This window comes from Protomyctophum parallelum (genome assembly GCF_964188405.1).
Source record: "Protomyctophum parallelum genome assembly, chromosome: 6".
NCBI lineage: Eukaryota > Metazoa > Chordata > Actinopteri > Myctophiformes > Myctophidae > Protomyctophum > Protomyctophum parallelum.
Window position 1 is genome coordinate 53,978,504 of NC_139701.1, and position 27,246 is coordinate 54,005,749.

Sequence of the window (27,246 nt, forward strand, 5' to 3'; positions counted from 1 at the left end):
TCCAGGGACCTCCCCAGAAGCAAAGATTTGAGTTAAAATGTTCACTCTGTAATAATATATATTTAAAGATTTGAGGCGCATTTTCACGATCTTTCAAAAATAGCAGACCTACAAGTTCATTGCGCGGCACTCTATGAACTGCTATTTTTTAATCTGCTATTTTGCCTGTAGATCAAACGCTGTACAGGCTATAGGAGGGGCTAACTCCCCTCAAAAAACACTGAGTGCGCTCTTATCATCATACATCAATCAGCCAATCAGATGAGCACATTGCGTGAGCAGGGAAAGAATAGGCCTACAACAAGTTAGATTCATGGTTTATTAAAACGGTGTTAAAACTTTTCTTTATACTTTAGAATTTGGTCAGAATTCCTTTTTATTGACACAATTTATTAATCTCAAATTGATGAAAGGTCATTCAAAGCTGTAGTTTTCCTTCAAGTTGCGCTGGCTCTCAGAGACCTTCTGAGCCATGCTCAAGGGTCGAGGGGTTCTGTCCATTTCCAACCCAGCGTGTTGTCGCGTTCCAGTCACCGGTACTGCAGAAGGAGGGAGAGATAACAAGTTAGACTTTCGGCTAGTTTAATCCAACACCAAGTCTTTCATTGACGCATAGATTACTTGTTTTGTACAGGTCTATTCTGGTCTTAAGTTGAGAGAAAGATAAACTGCAAAAGCATAAATCCTGCAATACTCCAAATTAGATGAATGGTCTTATAGTAGGTACAAGGCTCAAAGGTACAAACAGGAATGAAGGAATAGTCCATTTCACATGGTATATTTACCTCTGACGGACAACGGACGCGTTTTGGGCCTTCCTCAGTGTTGTCAATTACTACTCTACTCCGGTCTTAATCAATGAATGACAATTCACTCCACATTGGAGTCAGTCAAGAGTCAAGACCCAACAGAGGTCTATTTCAGGGCTGTTCTACTACCCCATAGTAATAGTAAATGTAAGTCTTTGACTTTTTGTGCAATCCGGACAATTCTGTACTGCTCTTTTTTAACTGTATCTTGAATATATCAAATAAATCAAATCAAATAATATGACCCATCGATGTTGTCCTATAAAGTCCAAAACGTTCCTTTTTTTGTAATTATACAAAAACATTATATTATAAAATAATAATAAAAAAATATTTGAAATAGGTAGCACATCTAAAAGCTCCCAACGTGTCGTTTTTAAGGTTAATTTAATGTAATGTATTTATTTTATCACCTGAAGTACTGTGATGTGAAAGTGTCCACTGAAAAGCCTACATTATATTGCCACTCCCATAAAACGTGACGATACATTATCAGCCTTACCAAGGCCTGGTTGTTGTGTCTTCTGACATCTCCTCTGTTTTGGGTCAGTCGCCATCTGTTCCACCACCTGGGCTACCTTAGCAGAACGGCCTACATGCACACGCACATGCACACGCACATGCACACGCACATGCACACGCACACGTGCACACACACACACACACACACACACACACACACACACACACACACACACACACACACACACACACACAAGAAGTGTGTAGAAGTGTGCTTCTTATAGCTGTAGCAGTCCAGAAAGTCAATGGAAACAACGCATAGAGGCTTTCTTGGGTTTAAAATCCTCTTAGCAGACCTTGTATCGAACTGTACTTTCCTAAGCTTTTATTATTATTATTATTCTTTTTGCAAACTGCTAATAAAGAATGAAATCAACCAATCAATAGGACACATTAAAATAATATGAATATCTATTGGCATTAACCCTTCATTAACAGATGACCAGTATTTGTTTCTAGTTTAAAAAACAAGAGGGTTGCGCACACCCAACAGACACCCCACCTGATGAAGGCCAGTCATGGCCGACACGCTGTATCACTAGTAGTATGTCAGTGTTTTAAATAAATAAAACACCGTGGAGCAGAGCTGTTGTTGACTTCCTTTCTTTTACACTGCATTTGTTTCTACCCTGATCTCTGGTGAGATTAGGGGCTGGTAATGTGTGTGTGTTTTGTTGTTTCCGTTACTAATGCTAAAAACCCTGAGTATATTCATTTAAATCTGAGAGGGTACAAAATGGACCTGGATGACGAACAAAAAAACTGTAGTACAATAAATAAATTTAAAAAAATTGTATAGATCAAAAATAGTGTACATTATAGAACTGATATGATGTTTTGTTTTCTCGTTTTGTGTTTAGTTTTGTTGTTTTTGTTGTTTTTTGTCTGTTGTTCCCGTTAACCCTTTCCGGGCACAGGGCGAGATCGGACGAGATTATTTTTTGATTTTATGCCGCCTAGGACGAGGTTGGACGAGATTTGTTTTTATATTTGCAGCGGCTATAAGACACTCCCCCCCACCCTGTGACAAAGTTTGGTAGCGCTGCGATAAAAGACAGGCCCTAAAGTATTCAATCACACCATGACAACACAGGCTGAGCCAAAAAATGTTCCCATGAGCCACAAAAAGGCAACAATACTCCACTCCAGTCTGACCCAGAGTCGTCGGGACACACTGACCCACAGCACATAGCAAGACAAAAGCAGATCAAAGACACCAGCGATCGATCAGGGCTAAAATGCCCCCCCAAAAAAAACCTGGCCGGACCCCCAAACGAGCCAGCGAGACGCTCATGCCAGGCTACGATCGAGCCAGCGGGCAGCCTGTTGGTCGCCGCCGTGGAGCCGTGGAAGTCCCCACTGAAGTGCGCGCTGGACCCAGCCGAGGACGAGGCAGAAACGGGCAGCGTGTCTACAGGGGCGAGCACAACAATATCTGCAGTACTGTGACTGCCTGTCCGATGATACACTGTCTGCATCGGAGGATGCAACAGTGTCCGCGCCGCGGTCACCGGATCAGCTGGGAGCGGGACATCCGGCGGGGGCGGGACATCCGGCGGGGGACGAAGGTGATTGGCTTCCCATGAGACCGAAACGAAAATGTGTTCAAAGGATAATGAGTAGGCTAGTAAGTGCAATTTTATTTAGTTTTATTTAGTTTCGGACGGGGGTGATCTCGTTGCGACCGGGCCGCCGGATGGAGTAAATGGAGTTACTGTTTGAGTCTCATTCATGGGGTGAAAATAACTGCTTGAAGACAAATACTGTACATATATCAGATAAGTCACTATAGAAAAAGAAAAAAGTTTCAAGTGAGTATTCTGCTTGAGAGAGTGTCTTTCACAAAAGTGCTGTTTTCTAAGACAAATTATTTCAGAGGGCTGATTTTGATGAAACCATGACCTATTCAACTGCCTATAACTAAAGAACGGAACATGCTACAAACATAATTCTTTTTTGGGGGGAAAGATGAGACTTATCACTTTCATATGAGTTATTTCATGACATTGGGACATATTCACATAATATTATATATGGGCTTTGACAGATTGGTCAAATGTCCACATTGCCTGGAGGAGAAGGGGAATATAATGAAAACAAACATGGCCTGGAAAGAGTTAACTGTATTGTCCTGTCTTGTTTTTGTTTTCTTTTTTTTCCCCTTCTGTTTTCTTTGTTGTATTATTTTACCTATGAAAGCCATTTATCTGTTAGAAGGGTAGGCACTATAAGCTTAGGCTTCAGCCTACACCTTTTTGGTCAATGTTTCTTTTGCAAAAAAAAAAAAGCAGGCACTGTATTGATTTGTTATAATGACCAAAATAAATAAATAAACTCTCTAAATAAAAAATCATAACGAACAGCTGGCCACCGCTCAGACCTGGAGTACGGACGCACTCATCCTTGTGTCCTTCATTCCAGGCCTTCAACTTGCAGGTCTTGGAGCAGTAGAATACGTCATGACAGCGACTACACGCCGTCAACAGCACAGACACAGAGCGGCCACATCGGTAGCAAAACTTAAACTGGTTCCTGGGAACAGAGAGAAAGACATCCGTCACCTGATCGGTTAGTTGTTTGGCTAAAGGTCATTATAGGGAAACGCTGTGTATGTGTGTGTCTACGGTGTGCGGCCGCCGGCCGGACGCAATTAGATGTGACCAGATGCGTTAACTAGATGTCAGTGGGCCCCGCCCCCGACGCAGGCTGATCAGTGAGTGCCCCCGACAGCACCCTACCCCCCCCCCCCCCCCCCCTGTTATAAGCAGTGCAGTGGGGCACTGTACAGCAGTTGTGACGGTACCTGTCGCGATTGTAATCAGAGCAACAGCTGCAGCCTGTAAAAACAAGCCCAAACTGTGTGTTGATTTATAAACAGCGGGGCACTGTACAGTTGTAGTTGTGATTTGTGAACGTACATGGCTGTCGGGACTCGAGATTGGGAAAGCCACAGACACTTCTGTGGCGACTGTGTTATTATTAATTATTTGGAGGCGGGGCACGTGTTGCCTATGATGTGTGTGACGCAGCCACACCACCAGGCTCCGCCAAACTTTGTTCAACTCAACTGTCGTTGCATCTCTGTAATGTGTTTATAATTTTACTTTACGGGCGACACGCGGGCGCACACGGCCGTGTGCCCCCCTTGCCTCTGGGCCCCCACGCAGTCCCGTTGTTTGCGTTGCGCTATAGTAACGCCCCTGGATGTGACGAGGCCTGGGAAACCTCTAGTGGATCTACAGTACCTGGATGTTTCAGTGAGGGAGGCTGGGGGAAACCTCTAGTACAGGGTTGGGCAACTTTGACGATGGAGAGGGCCACTATACAGTATTTCCATGCTCACTCCAGAGGGGCCACATTGCATGCATGCAGTCGTAGCAAAAATAGCAGATCTACAAGTTCAAACGCTATTTTTGAAATCCTGAATATTGTTTTGCTATTTTTAATTGGGATCCTGAAAAGTAATTTGAACTAAATACAAATATATTGGACATAAAAAAAAGACAATAACATTACTTGTAACACTACTCAGCAAGCTACTAATTTAGACTGTAAGTAATTAAAGCGGGTCATGTTTGAATGTTTGGAATGAAACCAATAACATATCGGTGTTCCGAAATTAATCTGAGGGCCACATTAGCTGAAGGTGGGGGCCGCATGTGGCCCCCGGGGCCGCCAGTTGCCCATGTATGCTCTAGTAGATCTAGTGGATCTACAGTACCTGGATGTTTCAGTGAGGGAGGCCGGGGGAAACCTCTAGTGGATCTACAGTACCTGGATGTTTCAGTGAGGGAGGCTGGGGGAAACCTCTAGTGGATCTACAGTACCTGGATGTTTCAGTGAGGGAGGCCGGGGGAAACCTCTAGTGGATCTACAGTACCTGGATGTTTCAGTGAGGGAGGCTGGGGGAAACCTCTAGTGGATCTACAGTACCTGGATGTTTCAGTGAGGGAGGCCGGGGGAAACCTCTAGTGGATCTACAGTACCTGGATGTTTCAGTGAGGGAGGCCGGGGGAAACCTCTAGTGGATCTACAGTACCTGGATGTTTCAGTGAGGGAGGCCGGGGGAAACCTCTAGTGGATCTACAGTACCTGGATGTTTCAGTGAGGGAGGCCGGGGATTCCGCTGCCCGGTGGACAGCAGCAGACTGCCTCAGCAGATCTCCCATCATGCTCAGCAGTTGCCGCCGTGCGTTGAACGTCTCTCTCTCCCGCCTGTTCAGAGTGTGGTAGGGGGTGCGAGCAATACGCACGTCCTGTGGGTGAATGGGGTAGACGGACAGATGGACACTTACTTTTTGAGTGGTGCAACCACTCCAAGGAACAGCAATGTCCCTTTGTCCCAACCTGTGTGACTATGTCCCGATGTTTAGAGTACCAGTAGGGGCAAAAGTGGCGCTGTTGTGCCAGAAACAGAGAGAAATAGTGTTGCACTGTTGCCTGCTAATGAGAGAGAGAGACACAGAGAGAGAGAGAGAGAGAGAGAGAGAGGGGGGAGGGGGAGTTGCACCACTCACCACTCAGTTCACATGGGTGTGATTTTCTTTTTAAGATTTTCTTTTGGCTAGTAGTAATTGAAGATGGACAGGAAAGAGGGAGAGAGAGAATGGGAGAGACACGCAGCAAAGGTCGTCATGAACGCGACTCGTACACGTGACGCGCTGTCAGGCCAAAGCCTATATCAGTGGCCTTGTGGTTAGAGTGTCCGCCCTGAGACCGGGAGGTCGGGGTTCGATCCCCGGCCGGGTCATACCAAAGACTCTAAATAATGGGACCCAGTGCCTCCCTGCTTGACACTCAGCATCAAGGGTTGGATTGGGGGTGGGAAGTGAGGACGCTGGCGTCGACTGTTCGCCGCTTCACCTCCCAATGTATGAATGAATGAACCATCGTAAGCGCTTTGAGTAGGCACGTATAGTGCATAGAAAAGCGCCATAAAAATGCAATTCATTATTATTGTTATTATTATATGTGGCATGCCACTTCATGGCCAGCGGGTGCCACAGATGAACTGGAACCGGAAATAGCAGATGCAAGCTCACAACGCGTTGCATCGCAACGGGTTGTGAGCTTTCTATTTAACATTTTCAAAATATTTAGAGGCTTAACCCATTCTGACCTGAGATCAGATTCTAAAAATGTCTTCTACATCCTGACAGTTTTCATTCTGACCTGAGATCAGACTCTAAAAACTGTCTTCTATGTCAGTCGCTCTTCGATTTTTCTAAAATAGCAGACCTACAAGCTCATAGCGCGCCACTCGGTGGCGCGCTATGAGCTTGTAGATCTGCTATTATAGTGTATATAGTGCTGTACATAAATCTATATGTAACTTTAACTGAAGCATTTATGATTGGTAAATTAGTACTGTGTGTACAGTATGTACTGTAACAGTATGAGCTCCTGTTACCTGGTTGAAGGTGTGGTGGGCATAGTCGACTGCTGTGCCCAGGGCAGATCTGCGCCCCTCGCCCACTGCGACGGGCATCAGGATGTTGGCACCAGCTTTGACTAACATGTTCAGCTGAACCATGCAGCGACACATGCAAAAAGAGTTGTTAGTGAGAATACCCCCCAAAACACAAAAAACATGAAAGAATGATCTGGAAGGAGCAACTCGGACAGTTGAAGCCTTTTTCTTTAACCCATTCTGACCTGAGATCAGATTCTAAAAAATCGTTCTTCGATTTTTCAAAAATAGCTAAAGCATAACGTAATGCTAACACCAAAAGGGTTTCCCGCCCAAAATGTTTAAAGGGCCACTTCACCACTTTTCAACCTATCTTCAGATAATAGGTCCTCACTAATCAATAATCATGATAAAATGGCACGATTTCTTTCTACTCCTAATCCAGCTCCTAATCCAGACAACAGTCTTGTCAAAACTCGACTATTGTAACTCCCTCCTTACTGGCCTACCAGCATGTGCACTTAAGCCTCTCCAGCTGATCCAAAATGCCGCAGCTCGCTTGGTCTTCAACCAGCCAAAATTCTCGCATGTCTCCCCCCTGCTCCGCTCCCTCCACTGGCTCCCGGTCACTGCCCGCACAGAATACAAAACTCTGATGCTGGCATTCAAGGCAACCAAAGGTATGGCTCCCCCATATCTTGCAAGTATGATTGAACCCTACAAACCCTCCCGCGCACTCAGATCAGCCAACGCAGGGAAGCTGGAAGTACCCTCACTAAAAGCGCCGGGACAACGCTCCACACGTCCCAAACTCTTCTCCCCTCTGGCTCCAAAACTGTGGAATGCACTTCCCATTGCAGTCAGAACTGCAGCATCACTCCCAATCTTCCGCCGTAGTCTGAAAACCCACCTTTTTAGACTCCATCATGGCCCATAGCACTTAACCTACCCCCTTAGATAGCATTTCTGTAGACTTAGATAGCATCTGATACAGACTTATAGCATGTTATGTAGACGGCACTATAATTGCATTGTATATAGTCATAGCACGCCATAGTACATATGTATAGCATAGTAGTATATATATATAGTTTATATGTATAGTCTCATAATATAGATATTCCACTGTTACTTTCTTAGCTTACGCATGTTTTATGATAAATGCTTTTGTGATGTATTCCCATGCTTTTGTTCTTGATTATTGTAAATCGCTCTGGATTAAGAGCGTCTGCTAAATGCCTAAATTGTAAATTGTAAATTGTAAATTGTACTCAGTCTGTGTTTCATAGGAGGGCTGTGGGCAGTTTAGAAACCGTCTTCCAGTGACATCATCATCAAGCAAATTTTTATTTTTAAACAAGAATATTTTTACAAAAATGTTTAGATTTTCATTATCGTGAGAACGATGGCTTCCATTTTCACATTGGAACTTTTCAGGACTAGAAAGCCTGCAGTTAACATTAGCTTGTATTCCCCATCGATGATGTCACTGGAAGACGGTTTCTGAACTGCCCACACAGCCCTCCTATGAGACACAGACCGAGTAGAAAAAAAATTGCGCAATTTTTCATGATTATTAGTGAGGACCTATTATATGAAGATAGGTTGAAAAGTGGTGAAGTGGTCCTTTAAGGCAGGAATGACAACATTTCGATGCCAATTACAACTTCGTCAGGTGTGTGTGTGTGTGTGTGTGTGCGTGCGTGTGTGCGTGCGTGCGTGCATGTGTGTGTGTGTGTGTGTGTGTGTGTGTGTGTGTGTGTGTGCGCGCGTGCGTGCTTGTGTACCAGCTTAGCTCTGTTGCGTGGGTGTCCTGCAGAGTCATAGTGTACGTTGGCGAGGGCACAGAGGGCACTGCCCACACCGCGGCCCAGCGGTAGGTTGGGGTCAGCACCTGCCTTAAGCAGCTCCTCCACCGCCTGCCAAGGAGAGTCAGTGAGATTCTGTACAGTATAATATACTGTACAGAATACACACCCTTACACATAATGGTCCTGATTCTTCAAAAACGAAATGCGCCAGAGTGTAACGGTGGCGGAAACAGATATCGTATTTATCCGTCCGATCAAGCTACGTTGAGATGACGTGTTATTCAGAGAGTGGTGTGTACCACAGGTGCGCTGGCGTATCGCAGGTGTATGTCATACTGAAAGCAGCGGGTGCAAAGTGATCGGAAAAGCAACCGACAACCTCATCTGCATTGATCCACGCCCCATATCGACCATAAAAGGCTTCAAGCATGACTCAGCAGACAGCAGTTTGTCTGAGATCACAGCCGCGGTCACTGCTATATCCAAGCTTACAACAGTGCGTGCTCCGCTGAAGCAATATAGGCTAATTATAATTTATTTAATTAAGTTCGGGACCAAGGCGGGTGCTCACTCACACCACACCTTTGCAGAGGTAAAACATGTCAATGCAAAAGTCGTCTTTTCAGAGAGAGAGAGAGAGAGAGAGACGAGAGAGGGAGGGGGGCTGCATGGGCCCTCGACACTGTTGCGCGATAAAGAACAGTAGCCCATACATTCATAAGTAAATATATTATAGGCCTGGGATCCTCTTGTCTGAAGAAATTATAATCCAGTGAGTTTATCCAGTGAGTTAAACTATTCTGTGTGTGGCATCCACGTGATCAATATCAATATACATTATTATAAATTCTGTCTGTCTGTCCGTCATGTTCACGAGTGGAGGTGAGCTGCATGGTTTAAAACTGATATGACTGGCCGACTTTCAAACACGCTGCATTCATTAGGCTATAAATGTGGTCTTCTATTTTTTATATAGGGCTAATTAGCCCTATTCATTTTCCAATGTGAATCGGATCGGCAGCACGCTGCTGTCTGCCCCCCGCCACACACACACACACACACACACACACACACACACACACACACACACACACACACACACACGCCTACTGCAGGCATTACTGTCTACACTAAACTATGTTGGATTCGTACAGTGCAGAATGCAGATAAGCCTATGTTCTTATTATAACTGTGAATTTGTTTTTTAACATGCAGTGCGAGTCCGCGAGATCCGATCTACAAGCTCACAACCGTTGCACTTCCGAGTAGAAGGCTGCCAGTGAGCTGCAGCCCCAATCGCGCATGATATAAATATCCTAATAAATAAATAGAAATGTGTCGTGCTTGCGGGGCAGTTTCTGTATGGGACTCTATCTATAGGCTAAACTTAATACAAGTGCACTCGGCTTTTATATATATATATATATATATATCGTTTTTTTATGTGCTGATCGACCAATATGTTGGGGACACATGCCTACATATTTTATCTGAGATTTGGGGACTATTTATTGATTCAGCATGAAGACTAAAGCCTTCTGAATAAATCTATATGCAAGTGTATGCTTCCGCAAATTTCTCCGCCACCTAAAGAGGTGGCGGAGGATTTAGCGGAGTTTCCGACGAACCAAAGACAGCGTCAAGTTCACGGCCATTTCCATGAATTCCAAATTAATGTGGGAAATCCACGTAAATGCCTTTCCGCTAGCGTCACGTCAATATATAAGCGGAAGCGCGTTGAAGAATCAGGCCCACTATGTGTATGTGGATGTGTATCTTTGTGTACTGAACGTTACCAGGTTGTTGCCGCTAGCAATAGCTATCGAGAGGGGGGAATGTCCACTCCAGAGTAGGTGCGTGCTGGCTCGGTGGGAGAGAAGGAGAGATACCACTTCCCTGGCGTGCTGCAAACACAACAACACACAGCTGTGACTGTTGAGATAAACACAACAACACACAGCTGTGACTGTTAAGATAAACACAACAACACACAGCTGTGACTGTTGAGAAAAAGACAACAACACACAGCTGTGACTGTTAAGATAAACACAACAACACACAGCTGTGACTGTTAAGATAAACACAACAACACACAGCTGTGACTGTTAAGATAAACACAACAACACACAGCTGTGACTGTTGAGATAAAGACAACAACACACAGCTGTGACTGTTGAGATAAAGACAACAACACACAGCTGTGACTGTTAAGATAAACACAACAACACACAGCTGTGACTGTTAAGATAAACACAACAACACACAGCTATTCTAAAATGATCAGAATTATATTCATTCTATTCATTTCACTTATTGTTTTTGTGTTTTTAAGGGACCAAGAAGTCACGAAGTGACTTTGGTCACATAAAAAGATAGACATAAGCCTACATATTAAAAAAGTAATTAAATAACAATATATGCGGATATCAATCCTCCTACAGTATGTGCGTGTGGATGAGTGTGTGGTGCACCACTGACGCTATAGTCACACCGTCTCTGACAGGCCACGTGCAAGGCAGTCCTGCCCCCCTCGACAGGAGACGCACTGACGAGGGAGCTGGACGCAGCACGGGGGTCCCAGGAGGAGGGGGCTTTTGGTGTACTGTTGCCCTGCGTTGCTTGGGCCTCCGCTGAAGGCTGCTGAAGGGAACAATTTAATTGCAATGCCATTGTGATTATCAATGTGACAAAAATAAAAGAAAATTGGACGCAACTGGTGAAGTACAGCAAAACACGCACCGTATCCAAGTGATAGATGTCACTCTGGTCGAGTGCCTGCGCGTCCACGTCAGCCACAGCATGCAACAGGAGCTCTGTGATGCTGGGTCCCTCTGGACCGGGCAGCGCTGCCGCCATGTGCAGAGGATACAGGCCTTTCCTCTAGCGAGCACGCGCACACACGCGCGCACACACACACACACACACACACACACACACACACACACACACACACACACAAAACATGCCAGGAGTGTATTTTACATTTAAGAAACAGTCACATGACTCACACACGAGGCTACGGAAACTAGGGATGTCCCGATCATGTCGTTTCCTCAGGCGGGAGAGGTACGTCGGTGCGTGCCCCACACAGCAGCAGTTTCATTTTTACCTCAGGCGGGAGGGGTACGTCGGTGCGTGCCCCACACAGCAGCAGTTTCCTCACTGCCTCGGTGTGAGCAGCCATGATGGGCAGAAAGAGGACGGGCACGGCCGTCCTGGACGCATCAGGGTCCGCCCCCCGGTCCAACAACAGCTGCAGAGTGCTCCAACGAACCCGGTGCCTGCACAGTAAAACCCTGAGTCTTCATTTAACCCATTCTGACCTGAGATCAGATTCATGCACAGTAAAACCCTGAGTCTTCATTTAACACACACGCGCACACGCACACGCACACGCACACGCACACGCACACACACACACACACACACACGCACACACACACACACACACACACACACACACACACACACACACACACACACACAGCAGACACAGCAGAACAGCAGCAGAACACAGCAGGACGGAGCAGAACACTCACTCAGCTTTCATGGCGGCCATCTTGCGGACGGTCTCCTGTGTGTCGGCACTTTGGGCGATCCCCGCACGACTCATGGCTTCTGCCGTGCACTGCAGGACCTGCAGGGGAAAGCTGTCCAGGGTGCGAGCCGAGTCAAAGGTGGCGTGAGTGTCACACTGCTGCGGACAGACGGACGTGTTCATTTTGACGCATATTTCACTGACAATGTATAGTTTTAGTCCAATTGTATCCATGCATACATCACCAATATTTGAGTCAAAATGGGACGGCACCTGTCAGCGGGGTGTTTTGGGACCTCAGTCTTAACCGGCCACGTACTGTAGGTCAGGTCGCTAACCCTAACCAGCCACGCCCCCAGTCTTAACCGGCCACATAGGTCGCTAACCCTAACCTCAGTCTTAACCGGCCACGTAGGTCGCTAACCCTAACCTCAGTCTTAACCGGCCACGTAGGTCACTAACCCTAACCTCAGTCTTAACCGGCCACACAGGTCGCTAACCCTAACCTCAGTCTTAACCGGCCACGTAGGTTGGACTAACGGGATGTCGGAATCATGGGCAGTCCCCGGGCAGGAGGATTAGGACGAAGGCTCTACGGTAGAGCATTCGTCCTAATCCTCCTGCCCAGGGACCTCTACGTCCTCCCGGTGGGCGCTCCTCACTGGCAGGTGAGTCAGTAGGATACGACAGCAGTGAGTCAGTAGGATAGGACAGCAGTGAGTCAGTAGGATAGGACAGCAGTGAGTCAGTAGGTGAGTCAGTAGGATACGACAGCAGTGAGTCAGTAGGATAGGACAGCAGTGAGTCAGTAGGTGAGTCAGTAGGATAGGACAGCAGTGAGTCAGTAGGATAGGACAGCAGTGAGTCAGTAGGTGAGTCAGTAGGATAGGACAGCAGTGAGTCAGTAGGATAGGACAGCAGTGAGTCAGTAGCATATGATAGCAGTGAGTCAGTAGGATAGGACAGCAGTGAGTCAGTAGCATATGATAGCAGTGAGTCAGTAGGATAGGACAGCAGTGAGTCAGTACCATATGATAGCAGTGAGTCAGTAGGATAGGACAGCAGTGAGTCAGTAGCATATGATAGCAGTGAGTCAGTAGGATAGGACAGCAGTGAGTCAGTACCATATGATAGCAGTGAGTCAGTAGGATAGGACAGCAGTGAGTCAGTAGCATATGATAGCAGTGAGTCAGTAGGATAGGACAGCAGTGAGTCAGTAGGTGAGTCAGTAGGATAGGACAGCAGTGAGTCAGTAGGATAGGACAGCAGTGAGTCAGTAGCATATGATAGCAGTGAGTCAGTAGGATAGGACAGCAGTGACGACACAGAAATGTGTGGGTGGGGAGGAATGAATTGGCATATTAATAACGACTAAATTGAGGAGTAAAAGGGGTGTAAAGAATAATTGGCTATTCTAAATTTAGGAAAAGGGGGAACATTTTTTAAACGTGTAAAGTTAAACTGGAATATATCTCTGACTGAAACACATGAATTGCATGTGATGATGTGCAGGTGTCATTGCTCCAGTCCACACTGTACCTGAACTATGTTTGATGAACCGGCTCCACCTATGGATCCACCCTCCAGCCATGACACACTGCCCAGTGAGATGTGACCATCCAGCACCAGCAGAAAGCCTTCTTTACCACGCTGCTCACATCCACCCCCAACCCCTCTCTCCTCTTCCTCCCTCTCGCCTGCATCTTCACCCTGCTGCCCAACAGCCCTCTCTCCCTCCCCTGCACCGTGCTCATCCCCTTCTCTTGCCTCCATCTCTCTCCTCTCACCAAGCAGGATATCTGTCTCCGCCATTTCCCTCTCCCTTTCCACCCCATCTATTATTCTCTTTTCCCCGTCTTCCCTCTCTCTTTCCTCCTCTCCCTGTCCTTCCTCCTTTCCTTCTATCTCGCTTCCCGTTTCTCTTTCCTCGCCCTCCGTGCTCCCCCGTCCTCTTTCTGTCACCTCCCCCCCGTTGACCTCGCCCTGTTTCCCAGCTGGCTTCTTCACCTGCCTCTCTGCACGTCCTGTGGTTGTCGCGGTGTCACCCGGCCAGCCGCTGTGGGTGTCAGTGAAAACGCCACGGTGATCGCTGTCATCATCACTGTGTGCATTGCTGCCGTGGCCTGGCAACTGCTCTGTGGGTTCCTCTGGCATCTGCTCTGTGGGTTCCTCTGGCATCTGCTCTGTGGGTTCCTCTGTCTTCTGCTCGGTGGGTTCCTCTGGCATCTGCTCTGTGGGTTCCTCTGTCTTCTGCTCGGTGGGTTCCTCTGGCATCTGCTCTGTGGGTTCCTCTGTCTTCTGCTCGGTGGGTTCCTCTGGCATCTGCTCTGTGGGTTCCTCTGTCATCCTGAGATGAGACCACAGATACACTATGTAAGTTACATCAGTGTAAGTTACATCAGCCAGCCTCAATCCACATTAGAGACTGACCTCCTCGCTGGTGGAGACAAATGTGATGTTCATGTGTTTGTTAACCATGAGAAATAAACTGTTGATACATTTTAACAAGTAGCTGTGTTACCGAGCAGAATGAGATGTGCGGCTGGTTGTATGGCCGCCCACCACGACAGTGTTGCTGATCTGAGGTCTGTTAAGGCAGGTGGTTTCCACTGGGCTGGTCTGGGAACTGTTCACTGTCTGGTGACACACATCACAAAGAAACATGGGCTGGTCTGGGAACTGTTCACTGTCTGGTGACACACATCACAAAGAAACATGGGAGCATTTGTTGCATTTGTGCAAAAATGTATTGGGAAAAAAAGACAATAAATCATCACAACAACCATTCCACTTCCACTGTTTAAAGAGATCAGTACAAATATGTTTTACAGTTTCCTGAATTTCACTTCCAATTAGTCAATGCAGCGATGTCAAAATAGAAAACTGGCAAACAGCTCCCAGGGTGTATTTAATATTATTATTTTGTGGTTGGTGTCAAACATGTCTTGTTGCACAGGCACAGCATATCATATAGTATTAGAGCTCTAGGTTTTCTAAAAAACATAAACTAAAACAGCTGTATAAAAATAAGTAATAGATGAATGTGATCTGTGCATGTGGCAGAAGGTTTTTTTTTAGGCTGTGAGAGAGCCACAAGGTGGCGCTCAAACGCAGCCGTTACCACCTTGTCCATGATTGGGCTGATAAGACTGCTGTTCCAATAAGCCCTCTATAGGCGCTCTACGTCTTCTTCTGCATCTCTGAAAGACTTCATATATTTAGATTTATGATGAAAACATGGATTTAATTTAATACAAACATACCCAGTAAATGTCTCTTTATCCATGTATTACTCTGAGATACCCAGGGGGCAAAGGGGGTTGACCTGCATTTGCCATGACCTCAAAGGTTGTCCACCAGAAATAGTATCTATGACCCCGTAGGATCACAACCTATATGGACAACCCGGTCAATTTTTTGCTGGAAGTCCAATATGGCCGCCGCAATATTGGCCCCTATTAGTTATAATGGGGGGTGAATAGGGCAAAAATTTAAACCAAAACCAAAATCCACGAAACTTCTCAGGTTGATCAATGATATAAATATGAACATGTTTTGTATTGAAAGTTTCCATGAATTTCAATATGGCCGCCACAATATGGCCGCCACAATATTGGCACCCAGAAAATAGGTTTGGCTCTAACTTCTGAACCAGATGAGCTAGAAACGCAAACTCGGTGTCTATTTCATGTTTTCTGACCATGAGAGACTCAATGGAATACCCATTTTCATTATTGGGTGTGTCTGGACCCTTATTGTGCATATTTACAAGATGGTGGCTACCCGAAATAGTGCTTTACCATGATTTCTACCATGATTGTTGACTGTTTTAGCAAACACAAGCAATATTAATCCATTGGCTAAGATTTATGACACAGAAGGGACATATATATTTGACCTTGCATATTGCCATTTCCCCTCAGATCCTATGTAGAGTTGTAGGAATGATTTCAGATAAAATCAGAGACCAAAACAATGTATCTTAGAGATTACTTTACTATGGGACTGATACTATGGGATTGAATGGGACTGAATGGGAGTGACAGTCCCATAGTAACAGTACCTCCCATTCACTCCCTCACTCCCATTCAGTCCCATTCACTCTGAATGGGAGTGAATGGGAGTGACAGTCCCATAGTAACAGTACCTACCATTCACTCCCTTTCACTCTGAATGGGAGTGAATGGGAGTGACAGTCCCATAGTAACAGTACCTCCCATTCACTCAGATTCAGTCCCATTCACTCCCCCATTCACTCCCATTCACTTTTATTCACTCCCATTCAGTCACATAATAACAGTACACCCCATTCACTCCCATTCAGTCCCATTCACTCCCATCGTGTCAGTCCCATAGTAACAGTACCTCCCATTCAGTTACATTCCCTCCCATTCACTCCCATAGTATCAGTCTCATAGTAACAATACCTCCCATTCACTCCCATGCACTCCCATAGTATCAGTCCCATAGTAACAGTACCTCCCATTCAGTCCCATTCAGTCCCATAGTATCAGTAACTCCCATTCACTCCCATAGTATCAGTCATATATTAACAGTACCTCCCTTTCACTCCCATTCAGTCCCATAGTATCAGTCCCATACAGTACCTCCCATTCACTCCCATTCAGTCCCATGCACTCCCATAGTATCAGTCCCATAACTAAAAAACGTTGCATGGATGCACCTGGGACATATCCTCAGTGATGTATCCTGAGGTCAACGGGGTTCCGGGTCTCTCAACATCATACCCCTCACTCAGGCGACCCAGCCGGGGTTGATCAAGTCCCGACTTACGTCCCAGTAGCTATACCCTCAATCAGTCCCACTAGGGAAAAACCAGCGGCACACAATCCGTTGGAACTACTCCAGAACTACTCTGCCAGAGCTGGGAGGTACACTTCTGGCACATGGAGGGACTAGGCTCTGTGGGTTGTCTCCTGGTCGGGCCCCTCCTACGTCTCACCAGGTCCACTCCTGCTCTCAGGAGTAGAGCGAGGACCTGTGCGTTGCACCAGAGTCCCAGCACCAGACAGTTCATTCAGGAGTGGTGGGCTTTGGGCAATGGTTCCGCAGGGTCATGGTGCTGCGGTTCCGCTTGCTGCTTGCATGGCCCTCCCAAAGGCCTCACAGAGGGTTGTTGGACTTCATCCTCACAGAGGACACAGGCTGGGGCACTAACCCATACTGCTCACCCGGGTGCCGTCTACATTCCGGCTGTCACCCGTCTCTCCGGTGTCACCAGACTATACCTGGTTGTCACATAGTCTATTCCTATGAGTCACTATATAAATAGAAGAACTATAACTAAAAAACATCGCATGGATGCACCTGGGACGTATCCTCAGTGATGTATCCTGAGGTCAACGGTGTTTCGGATCTCTCAACATCATACCCATCACTTAGGCGACCCAGCCGGGAGTGATCCTGACTTACGTCCCAGTAGCTACCCTCAATCAGTCCCACTAGGGAAAAACCAGGGGCACACAATCAGTTGGAACTACTCCAGAACTACTCTGCCAAGGCTGGGAGGTACACTTCTGGCACATGGAGGGACTAGGCTCTGTGGGTTGTCTCCTGGCCGGGTACTGTTACCCATAGTAACAGTACCTCCCTTTCACTCCCATTCACTCCCATAGTATCAGTCCCATAGTAACAGTACCTCCCATGCACTCCCATAGTATCAGTCCCATAGTAACAGTACCTCCCTTTCACTCCCATTCAGTCCCATTCACTCCCATTCTATCAGTCCCATAGTAACAGTACCTCCCATTCAGTCCCATTCACTCCCATTTTGAAAGGTGTGTTAAAATGGCCTAAGTCACATTTTATTATGACTTAGGCAAAATAATATGGCCTAAGTCTCCCTCTTGACATAGGCCATTGTTTTAATAGGGCGTAACAGGAAGGCCTTTTACATTAGGGCTCGGGTGATTTTACCAGAGGTGGCCAGCATCACCAGGTGGTGATTTAGGCCAAAAAAGCAATTTGGCAAAAAATGACTTAGGCAATTAGTTTAATAAGGTGACGATATTCAAAACAGTCAACAATCATGGTAGAAATCATGGTAAAGCACTATTTCGGGTAGTCACCATCTTGTAAATATGCACAATAAGGGTCCAGACACACCCAATAATAAAAATAGGTATTCCATTGAGTCTCTCATGGTCAGAAAACATGAAATAGACACTGATTTTGCGTTTCTAGCTCATCTGGTTCAGAAGTTAGAGCCAAACCTATTTTCTGGGTGCTAATATTGTGGCGGCCATATTGTGGCGGCCATATTGAATTTCATGGAAACCTTCAATACAAAATATGTTCATATTTATATCATTGATCAACCTGAGAAGTTTCGTGGATTTTGGTTTTGGTTTAAAATTTTGCCCTATTCACCCCCCATTATAACTAATAGGGGCCAATATTGCGGCGGCCATATTGGACTTCCAGCAAAAAATTTACCGGGTTGTCCATATAGGTTGTGATCCTACGGGGTCATAGATACTATTTCTGGTGGACAACCTTTGAGGTCATGGCAAATGCAGGTTTCCTAAAAAAAGGGTGGTTTGCCCCCTGGGTAAGAGTGTACAAATGTAACCAAATGGATACCAATACCATACTGCACTAGTTGCCAAACAATTTGATATATATATGCTATAGGCTATATATTGTTATATATAAAGAAAACAAATGTTTCAGAAGTAGTGAAATAGCTGATATACAACCTTTTAGATCTGCTATTTTCACTACTTTGGGTCGTGGGGAGAGTTTTCTCTTTTGGGTCACGGGGCTACAACGTTTGGGAACCACTTGTGTGTATATGTGTATATCCTCTCTGAGTTAAACTAAAACTTCATGTGCATTGTGTCTTGTACAAATGTACAGTGGTTTGTTTTTCTTTACCTCTCTGGCTTACAGAGTGCAGTGACTGGTCAGCGTAGTAAAGGACATGTCTTACAGAGTGCAGTGACTGGTCAGGGTAGTAAAGGACATGTCTTACAGAGTGCAGTGACTGGTCAGGGTAGTAAAGGACATGACTTACAGAGTGCAGTGACTGGTCAGGGTAGTAAAGGACATGACTTACAGAGTGCAGTGACTGGTCAGAGTAGTAAAGGACATGTCTTACAGAGTGCAGTGACTGGTCAGGGTAGTAAAGGACATGACTTACAGAGTGCAGTGACTGGTCAGGGTAGTAAAGGACATGACTTACAGAGTGCAGTGACTGATCAGAGTAGTAAAGGACATGACTTACAGAGTGCAGTGACTGGTCAGGGTAGTAAAGGACATGACTTACAGAGTGCAGTGACTGGTCAGGGTAGTAAAGGACATGTCTTACAGAGTGCAGTGACTGGTCAGGGTAGTAAAGGACATGACTTACAGAGTGCAGTGACTGGTCAGTGTAGTAAAGGACATGACTTACAGAGTGCAGTGACTGGTCAGAGTAGTAAAGGACATGACTTACAGAGTGCAGTGACTGGTCAGGGTAGTAAAGGACATGTCTTACAGAGTGCAGTGACTGGTCAGAGTAGTAAAGGACATGTCTTACAGAGTGCAGTGACTGGTCAGGGTAGTAAAGGACATGACTTACAGAGTGCAGTGACTGGTCAGGGTAGTAAAGGACATGACTTACAGAGTGCAGTGACTGGTCAGGGTAGTAAAGGACATGTCTTACAGAGTGCAGTGACTGGTCAGGGTAGTAAAGGACATGACTTACAGAGTGCAGTGACTGGTCAGGGTAGTAAAGGACATGACTTACAGAGTGCAGTGACTGGTCAGAGTAGTAAAGGACATGACTTACAGAGTGCAGTGACTGGTCAGGGTAGTAAAGGACATGTCTTACAGAGTGCAGTGACTGGTCAGGGTAGTAAAGGACATGACTTACAGAGTGCAGTGACTGGTCAGTGTAGTAAAGGACATGACTTACAGAGTGCAGTGACTGGTCAGAGTAGTAAAGGACATGACTTACAGAGTGCAGTGACTGGTCAGGGTAGTAAAGGACATGTCTTACAGAGTGCAGTGACTGGTCAGAGTAGTAAAGGACATGACTTACAGAGTGCAGTGACTGGTCAGGGTAGTAAAGGACATGACTTACAGAGTGCAGTGACTGGTCAGGGTAGTAAAGGACATGTCTTACAGAGTGCAGTGACTGGTCAGGGTAGTAAAGGACATGACTTACAGAGTGCAGTGACTGGTCAGAGTAGTAAAGGACATGACTTACAGAGTGCAGTGACTGGTCAGGGTAATAAAGGACATGTCTTACAGAGTGCAGTGACTGGTCAGGGTAGTAAAGGACATGACTTACAGAGTGCAGTGACTGGTCAGGGTAGTAAAGGACATGACTTACAGAGTGCAGTGACTGGTCAGAGTAGTAAAGGACATGACTTACAGAGTGCAGTGACTGGTCAGAGTAGTAAAGGACATGACTTACAGAGTGCAGTGACTGGTCAGGGTAGTAAAGGACATGTCTTACAGAGTGCAGTGACTGGTCAGGGTAGTAAAGGACATGACTTACAGAGTGCAGTGACTGGTCAGAGTAGTAAAGGACATGACTTACAGAGTGCAGTGACTGGTCAGGGTAGTAAAGGACATGACTTACAGAGTGCAGTGACTGGTCAGGGTAGTAAAGGACATGTCTTACAGAGTGCAGTGACTGGTCAGAGTAGTAAAGGACATGTCTTACAGAGTGCAGTGACTGGTCAGGGTAGTAAAGGACATGTCTTACAGAGTGCAGTGACTGGTCAGGGTAGTAAAGGACATGTCTTACAGAGTGCAGTGACTGGTCAGGGTAGTAAAGGACATGACTTACAGAGTGCAGTGACTGGTCAGGGTAGTAAAGGACATGTCTTACAGAGTGCAGTGACTGGTCAGGGTAGTAAAGGACATGTCTTACAGAGTGCAGTGACTGGTCAGAGTAGTAAAGGACATGACTTACAGAGTGCAGTGACTGGTCAGAGTAGTAAAGGACATGTCTTACAGAGTGCAGTGACTGGTCAGGGTAGTAAAGGACATGTCTTACAGAGTGCAGTGACTGGTCAGAGTAGTAAAGGACATGTCTTACAGAGTGCAGTGACTGGTCAGGGTAGTAAAGGACATGACTTACAGAGTGCAGTGACTGGTCAGGGTAGTAAAGGACATGACTTACAGAGTGCAGTGACTGGTCAGAGTAGTAAAGGACATGACTTACAGAGTGCAGTGACTGGTCAGGGTAATAAAGGACATGACACGCTGCCAAGGCGGACACGCCCTCGCCGTTTGACTTGTCGATATCGGCTCCCATATCCAGTAGCAGGTGGATCACGTCATTGTGGCACTTAACCTGACAGAAGGGCAGACAGGGGGACAGACAGACAGGTCATTATGACAGTAAACCTGATAGAAGGGCAGACAGGGGGACAGACAGACAGACAGGTCATCGTGTCAGTAAACCTGACAGAAGGGCAGACAGGGGGACAGACAGACAGACAGGTCGTGGGACAGACAGGAAAAGGCAGACACACCAGCAGACTGACAGATGTATCTATGGCAGTCCAAACATGCTGAAGTCGTCTAGATCGCCGGTGAGACGTTTTGATGTACTATACTTTACGTTGTGCACGCTCATCTCCCAATACAGATGTATACGTATGTATGTATGTATGTATGTATACTAAACCATATCATGGTAAATGGTGCATTTATACAGTGCTTTTATCACAAGCACTTTACATACTGTAGATTGCATGCCTGGGGGAGCCTGTCATCATATAATCTTACAACATACTCATATTAACCCATTCTGACCTGAGATCAGATTAAAAAAATGTCTTCTACATCCCGACAGTTTTCTGAAAAAGCCATGTTTCTACGTCAGTCGGTCTTCGATTTTTCAAACATAGCAGACCTACAAGCTCGCAGCGCGCCACTCGGTGGCGCGCTATGAGCTTGTAGATCTGCTATTTTTCAATAGCTATAAAGCATAACATGATGCTAACGCCAAAAGGGGTTCCCTCCCAAAATGGATTAATAGAAAACAAATGACAAAATGAATGAAGGAAGGAATGAATGAGTAACTGAGCAAGAACGGGGCATAAAAACAAATGGAAGAAACGACGGCGTATACCGTGGCAGCAATGAGTGGCGTGTTCCCCTGGGCGTCTCCGACGTCGGGGTGGACCGCGCCGGAGCGCAGCGTGCGGTAAACGGCCTCCCGGTCCCCCAGAGAGGCCTGCTGGATCAGCCGCTCCGAGCCCAGCTCCAACGGGCCTTTAGCACCACCAAAGCTGTCCCTCGTCAGAGACACGACCGCAGCCACGTCCCAGCCCTGCACGCTCACTGCCTCCAGTCTGGAGAGGGAGAAACACACACGCACGCACAACACACATACACAGCACACACACACACATGCAACACTCACGTGCGCACACACACACACGCACACACGCACATACAGGTGTTTGTTTTTGTTTTGTTTTCTTGTTTTTTCCCCCTTCTGTTTGCTTTGTTGTATTATTTTACCATTTATTTGTTAGAAGGGTATATAGGCACTATAAGCTTAGGCTTCAGCCTACACCTTTTTGGTCAATGTTTCTTTTCTTTTTTTTAGCAAAAAAGAATAGGCACTGTATTGATTTGTTATAATGACCAAAATAAATAAACTCTACTCTACTAACTATTCAGCGCGGCACGAAGCGACACGCTGCGAGCATTATCTGCTATTTTTGAAAAGCCATCGCCAGAAATGTACACTTTCCTGGGTTTTAACGTGTTAACTAACACGGGTGTGTGTGCATGTGTTTGGACCAACGTATACTAACAGTCCGACAGGCATGGGTCAGTTGTAACCGGCCACGCATGTCGGGACTGACGGTGTTGTCTGACTAATGCCTGTTGAACTGTTAGTATGTCTATAGCCTATATGTATGTTCACCCCAACTAACACAACTGTGTGTGTGTGTGTGTGTGTGTGTGTGTGTGTGTGTGTGTGTGTGTGTGTGTGTGTGTGTGTGTGTGTGTGTGTGTGTGTGTGTGTGTGTGTGTGTGTGTGTGTGCGTGCGTGCGTGCGTGCGTGCGTGCGTGCGTGCGTGCGTGCGTGCGTGCGTGCGTGCGTGCGCGCATACCTGTGTCTGTGTATATTAGCCTGCATGCGGAGCTGTAGAGGGGCGGTGGAGAGGGCCGTCGGGTCGTAGCGGTAGCCCGCCTCCCAGAGCTCGCCATAGAAGTGCAGATCCAGCTGTCTTCTCAGGCCAGCGGGCACAGGCAGGTGGTCGCCATCCGTGGAGTAAAGCTCCATGCCAGAGGGCAGGATGAAGCGCTCATCCCACAGTAGATCACTGCAGGGCTCAGCGCTCATCTGGATGACCAATGAATACAGTGCACTTGACTAGTAAAAGTAAGTAGCCTTGCCGAGCCATGAGGCCAGGAGCCTATCTCCTGTTTCTGTAGCGTGAGGCAGCTTGATGTACAAGTACACCCCCTGGACATGACGCTAGTATGTCGCAGGGACTTATACCCCCAATCCAACCCTTGATGCTGAGTGCCAAGCAGGGAGGCACTGGGTCCCATTTTTAGAGTCTTTGCTATGACGCGGCCGGGGATCGAACCCCGACCTCCCAGTCACAGGGCGGACACTCTAACCACAAGGCCACTGAGTTGGTAGAGCACTTGACTAGTACACACATACTAGCCAGAGTGGCGGAAGTACTATTCCACCACTGTGTGTAAAATCCTTATTGGCATCAAAATAGAAAGTATAGCCTACTTTTATAAAATATACCAAAAGCATATATATATTTTTTATAATTGTGGTGGAGTAAAAGTACAATATTTGTAAGTAAGTATTGGATACCGGTATTTATTGTAAAGCTGAATTTCCTATGTTGTACTTTATTATGCTGTTGTTGTTGTTGTTGTTAAGGTAATGACCATGAAATGAAAGCACAGGTCCATTAGAGCTGCTATTCATAACCAGACAGACATTTTCTGACGTCCACGCTACATATAAGAATATGACAACAAAGCTTGCTGCGCTGAAACATTGGCCTTTTCCATTGGAAGATGGAAAAATGCCAACTTGTTTCTGGATGACAGAAAGATGCCAACTTGATGGATCTGTACATTGGCCTGTTAATTGAATGCGGAAACTCAAGAAGGAAGTGTCGCCTACTGTAATTGTATACGACGGTGGAAGTTTATACGTAATTGTACACGACGATATAAGTTTATAGGTAATCGTATACGACGGTGGAAGTTTACCTCCGAAACTGTCCTGGTTTCTCTCTCTGGCCCACTGGGGAGCTTTAAGAAGGACAAAGGAACAGAAAAGAGCAAATAATACATTGTTTTAGGCTCTGTGACAGTACACTACTAGACAGTATAGACACTGACTACAGTATTATGTAAGTCTTTTAGACGGCGGTCACTGCGAACCTGAGTCACAGGATGTGTGGTGGTGGCAGCAGGGGACATGTTAAAGACGGCGTATTCCGGGAAGTCGTCCAGGGTGAAGCCACCCTCCAGGGAGGTGCAGAGCTGTAACAAACGCTCCCTGTGCCACAGTCCCACGTCCTGACGGCCGTCTGGGTAACTGAGAACGCCTGGACCCAACCTCTGGTCGGCGTGGTACAGGCCCTGGACAGAAAAGAGTTAATGCTTGATATTGATACAACATTTTGGACTACAAGCTGTTGTATGGCTTTCGGCTGTGTTTCGACTGCCCCCCCTCGATCCCCTCATACAACACAAATGTTGTGTCAAACCATGTGACTCCCATTGGAAATGCATTGGGGAAAGAAAGGAAAGGTACTATGTTTACCCAGGGTAACTGGACTAAGCTCAATAACTTGTTTACAGCCAGGCCCTGCTCATAGAACATTTCATGGTAGGGGTTAAATGCCTTGTCCAAGGGCACTTCAGCGGTGGTCATTTTAACGTGCCGGTCCGGGGATACGAACCATAGCGACCTTCCGATATCAAGACCGCTCCGCAAACCATTCGTCCACCGCTGCCCCTGTATCACGTACACCCTTTGTATACAACAAGCATAGTTACATCATGTCTGTTGCGAAGGTGTGAGTGAGGCCTTGGAGCTTTGGCTGTCAGATCAGATCAGATCAGATCAGACAGGATCAGATCCATCCATCATGCATGCAGTTTATATTTAATACCTGAAAGGTGGTTCCATCAGGGAACTGCTGCTGTCCATATCCCTCCTTCCTGTTGAGGTAAAACTTGCCAATGAACGAACAGCCTGCTGCAGGCCAGCAGTATATCCCTTCACCATGCCTGTAGTCATTGTAGAAGGAACCCTCATAATACTACACACACACACACACACACACACACACACACACACACACACACACAGAGGGGGGAGTGGCCAATGGCTTTATTTATTTAATATACCTGTATTAAATAAATTAATATATGGAATGAGTAGGCACTAGGCAGTCAAGTCAAGGCAGAACTATATCTAACACAACTATAGGGATTGCATTGGAGAGTGGGCTATAGCTACCAATCATGCAGAGATGAGTTTTTCTTTCTTTTTCTTTACCTCACAAAACAAATGTGCATTTCACTCTTTAGGGAATAACGGTCGTCTGCAATTTATTCTAATTGTAGCAGCTACCTCATGCTGGATGCCATTTCATTTGATTTAAACAGTCGTCGTTTCGTTTGGACAAACTTTTGATGCCTTTCACTTTCACACAGTCACCAGAGGGAGTGCAACAAACCATGTACAACCCAGATTCGGCACAAACAAGGGACTAAATTCTTTTCGCTCCTATGCCACCAAAATGTGGAACGCCCTACCAACAGTCATTAAGACATGTGAATCCCTTGACTCCTTCAAAACCGCTCTCAAAGGGCACCTACGGATGGCTGCAATTCGAAACTGGCCTCTGTAAAAATCTGAATCCCCCCCACCCCCCCCACCCCATTTTCCCTCACTGTATATTGTATCTTTTCCCTTTTTTGCTTCCCATATGATGAATTTAGCTACATAGAAATGTCTATTTGTATGTCTCTAAATGTTTGTATGTCTTTAAATGTTTTGATGAATTGAACAATGTGGACCCTGTTGTAAACAAGTGTAATGCTTAATTGGGTCGTCCACTCACAGTTGACAGTCTTTGTATTGAGTTTGTGCTTAAAATGTACTGTAAATTCTACAAACTGTTAATAAATATTTCAATCAATCAATCAAAAAAAAAGCGAGTTCAAGATCGAACCTCTAATTTCGGGATTTATATACTACAACATGGCCTACCTCTCCGTTTTTCCATGTGAATCTCCCAGTGCCATGTTTCAAACCGTTCACAAACTGTCCCTCGTATTTGGATCCGTCGGGCCACTCCTGAATGCCGTGCCCTTGTCTTTTTACTCCCCCGATATGACTTCCAATGTAGCCGGAGAACGGTCTCCCACCGCCTCGGCCCGGCGGGGACCGGCCGGTTGCATTGCTGCAGGTCGACAGCATTTTAACCATTGAGCACTTTCTTTTTTTACTGCTGCTGGCTGCGAGCCCAAATGTCAACACACTACCATTATAACTCTATAGTTCGGTCAAACACAACTAATATTCGCTGGTGGGAAAAGTGGTAGTGGAGTGGTGGAAGTTTCGACTAGTTTAGTTTCCCGTGCCTGTTGTCTTGACAACGGTAAAGACGACCCCCCCCCCCCCCCCCCAGAGAGCATTAACACGGGGAAAAGTAGCGATCACTGATGAGGACTTCAAAAACACGAGCGAGCTATTTTAGTATTGTAGAGAGGCTAATCAATACCTAATAATATGAGTGTTAGTTTTTACTTCCACAAACAGACCTACAAATCTCACTCTCACAATCACCAAGCTTAATCGCAGTGTATAGGCTGATTGATTGATAGATTTTGTAGAAAATAGCTATACACTATACAGTCAAGCCAAGGAAAGTATATAGGCTACAGCTGGTCAATACAAACTACAAAGTCTGTTCAGAGACAGAGGATAAAACCAGAAAAAGCACTTGTTTACTATCTCTCTCTCACACACACACACACACACACACACACACACACACACACGCACGCACGCACGCAGGCACACACACACACACACACACACACACACACACACACACACACACACATGATTGATTGATTGATTGATTGAAATTAACAGTTTGCAGAATTACAGTAGCCTGC

At 46.1% G+C, this 27,246-nt stretch overlaps 1 protein-coding gene across 1 annotated transcript; it reads right to left on the reverse strand.

Annotated features, from left to right (window-relative positions):
• Positions 1-414: 414 nt before the first annotated feature.
• On the reverse strand, positions 415-26,551 carry ankmy1 (ankyrin repeat and MYND domain containing 1; the record flags this gene model as incomplete). The annotated part of the gene is made up of 20 exons (XM_083766860.1): positions 415-539; positions 1,312-1,401; positions 2,644-2,907; positions 3,712-3,863; positions 5,424-5,587; positions 6,742-6,855; positions 8,529-8,660; positions 10,349-10,456; positions 11,031-11,192; positions 11,292-11,432; positions 11,662-11,833; positions 12,092-12,249; positions 13,630-14,437; positions 14,612-14,727; positions 21,269-21,400; positions 22,184-22,406; positions 23,181-23,413; positions 24,490-24,690; positions 25,227-25,376; positions 26,333-26,551. The coding sequence occupies 20 exons, from the start codon at positions 26,549-26,551 to the stop codon at positions 415-417; spliced, it is 3,864 nt and encodes a 1,287-aa protein (XP_083622986.1).
• Positions 26,552-27,246: the final 695 nt, after the last annotated feature.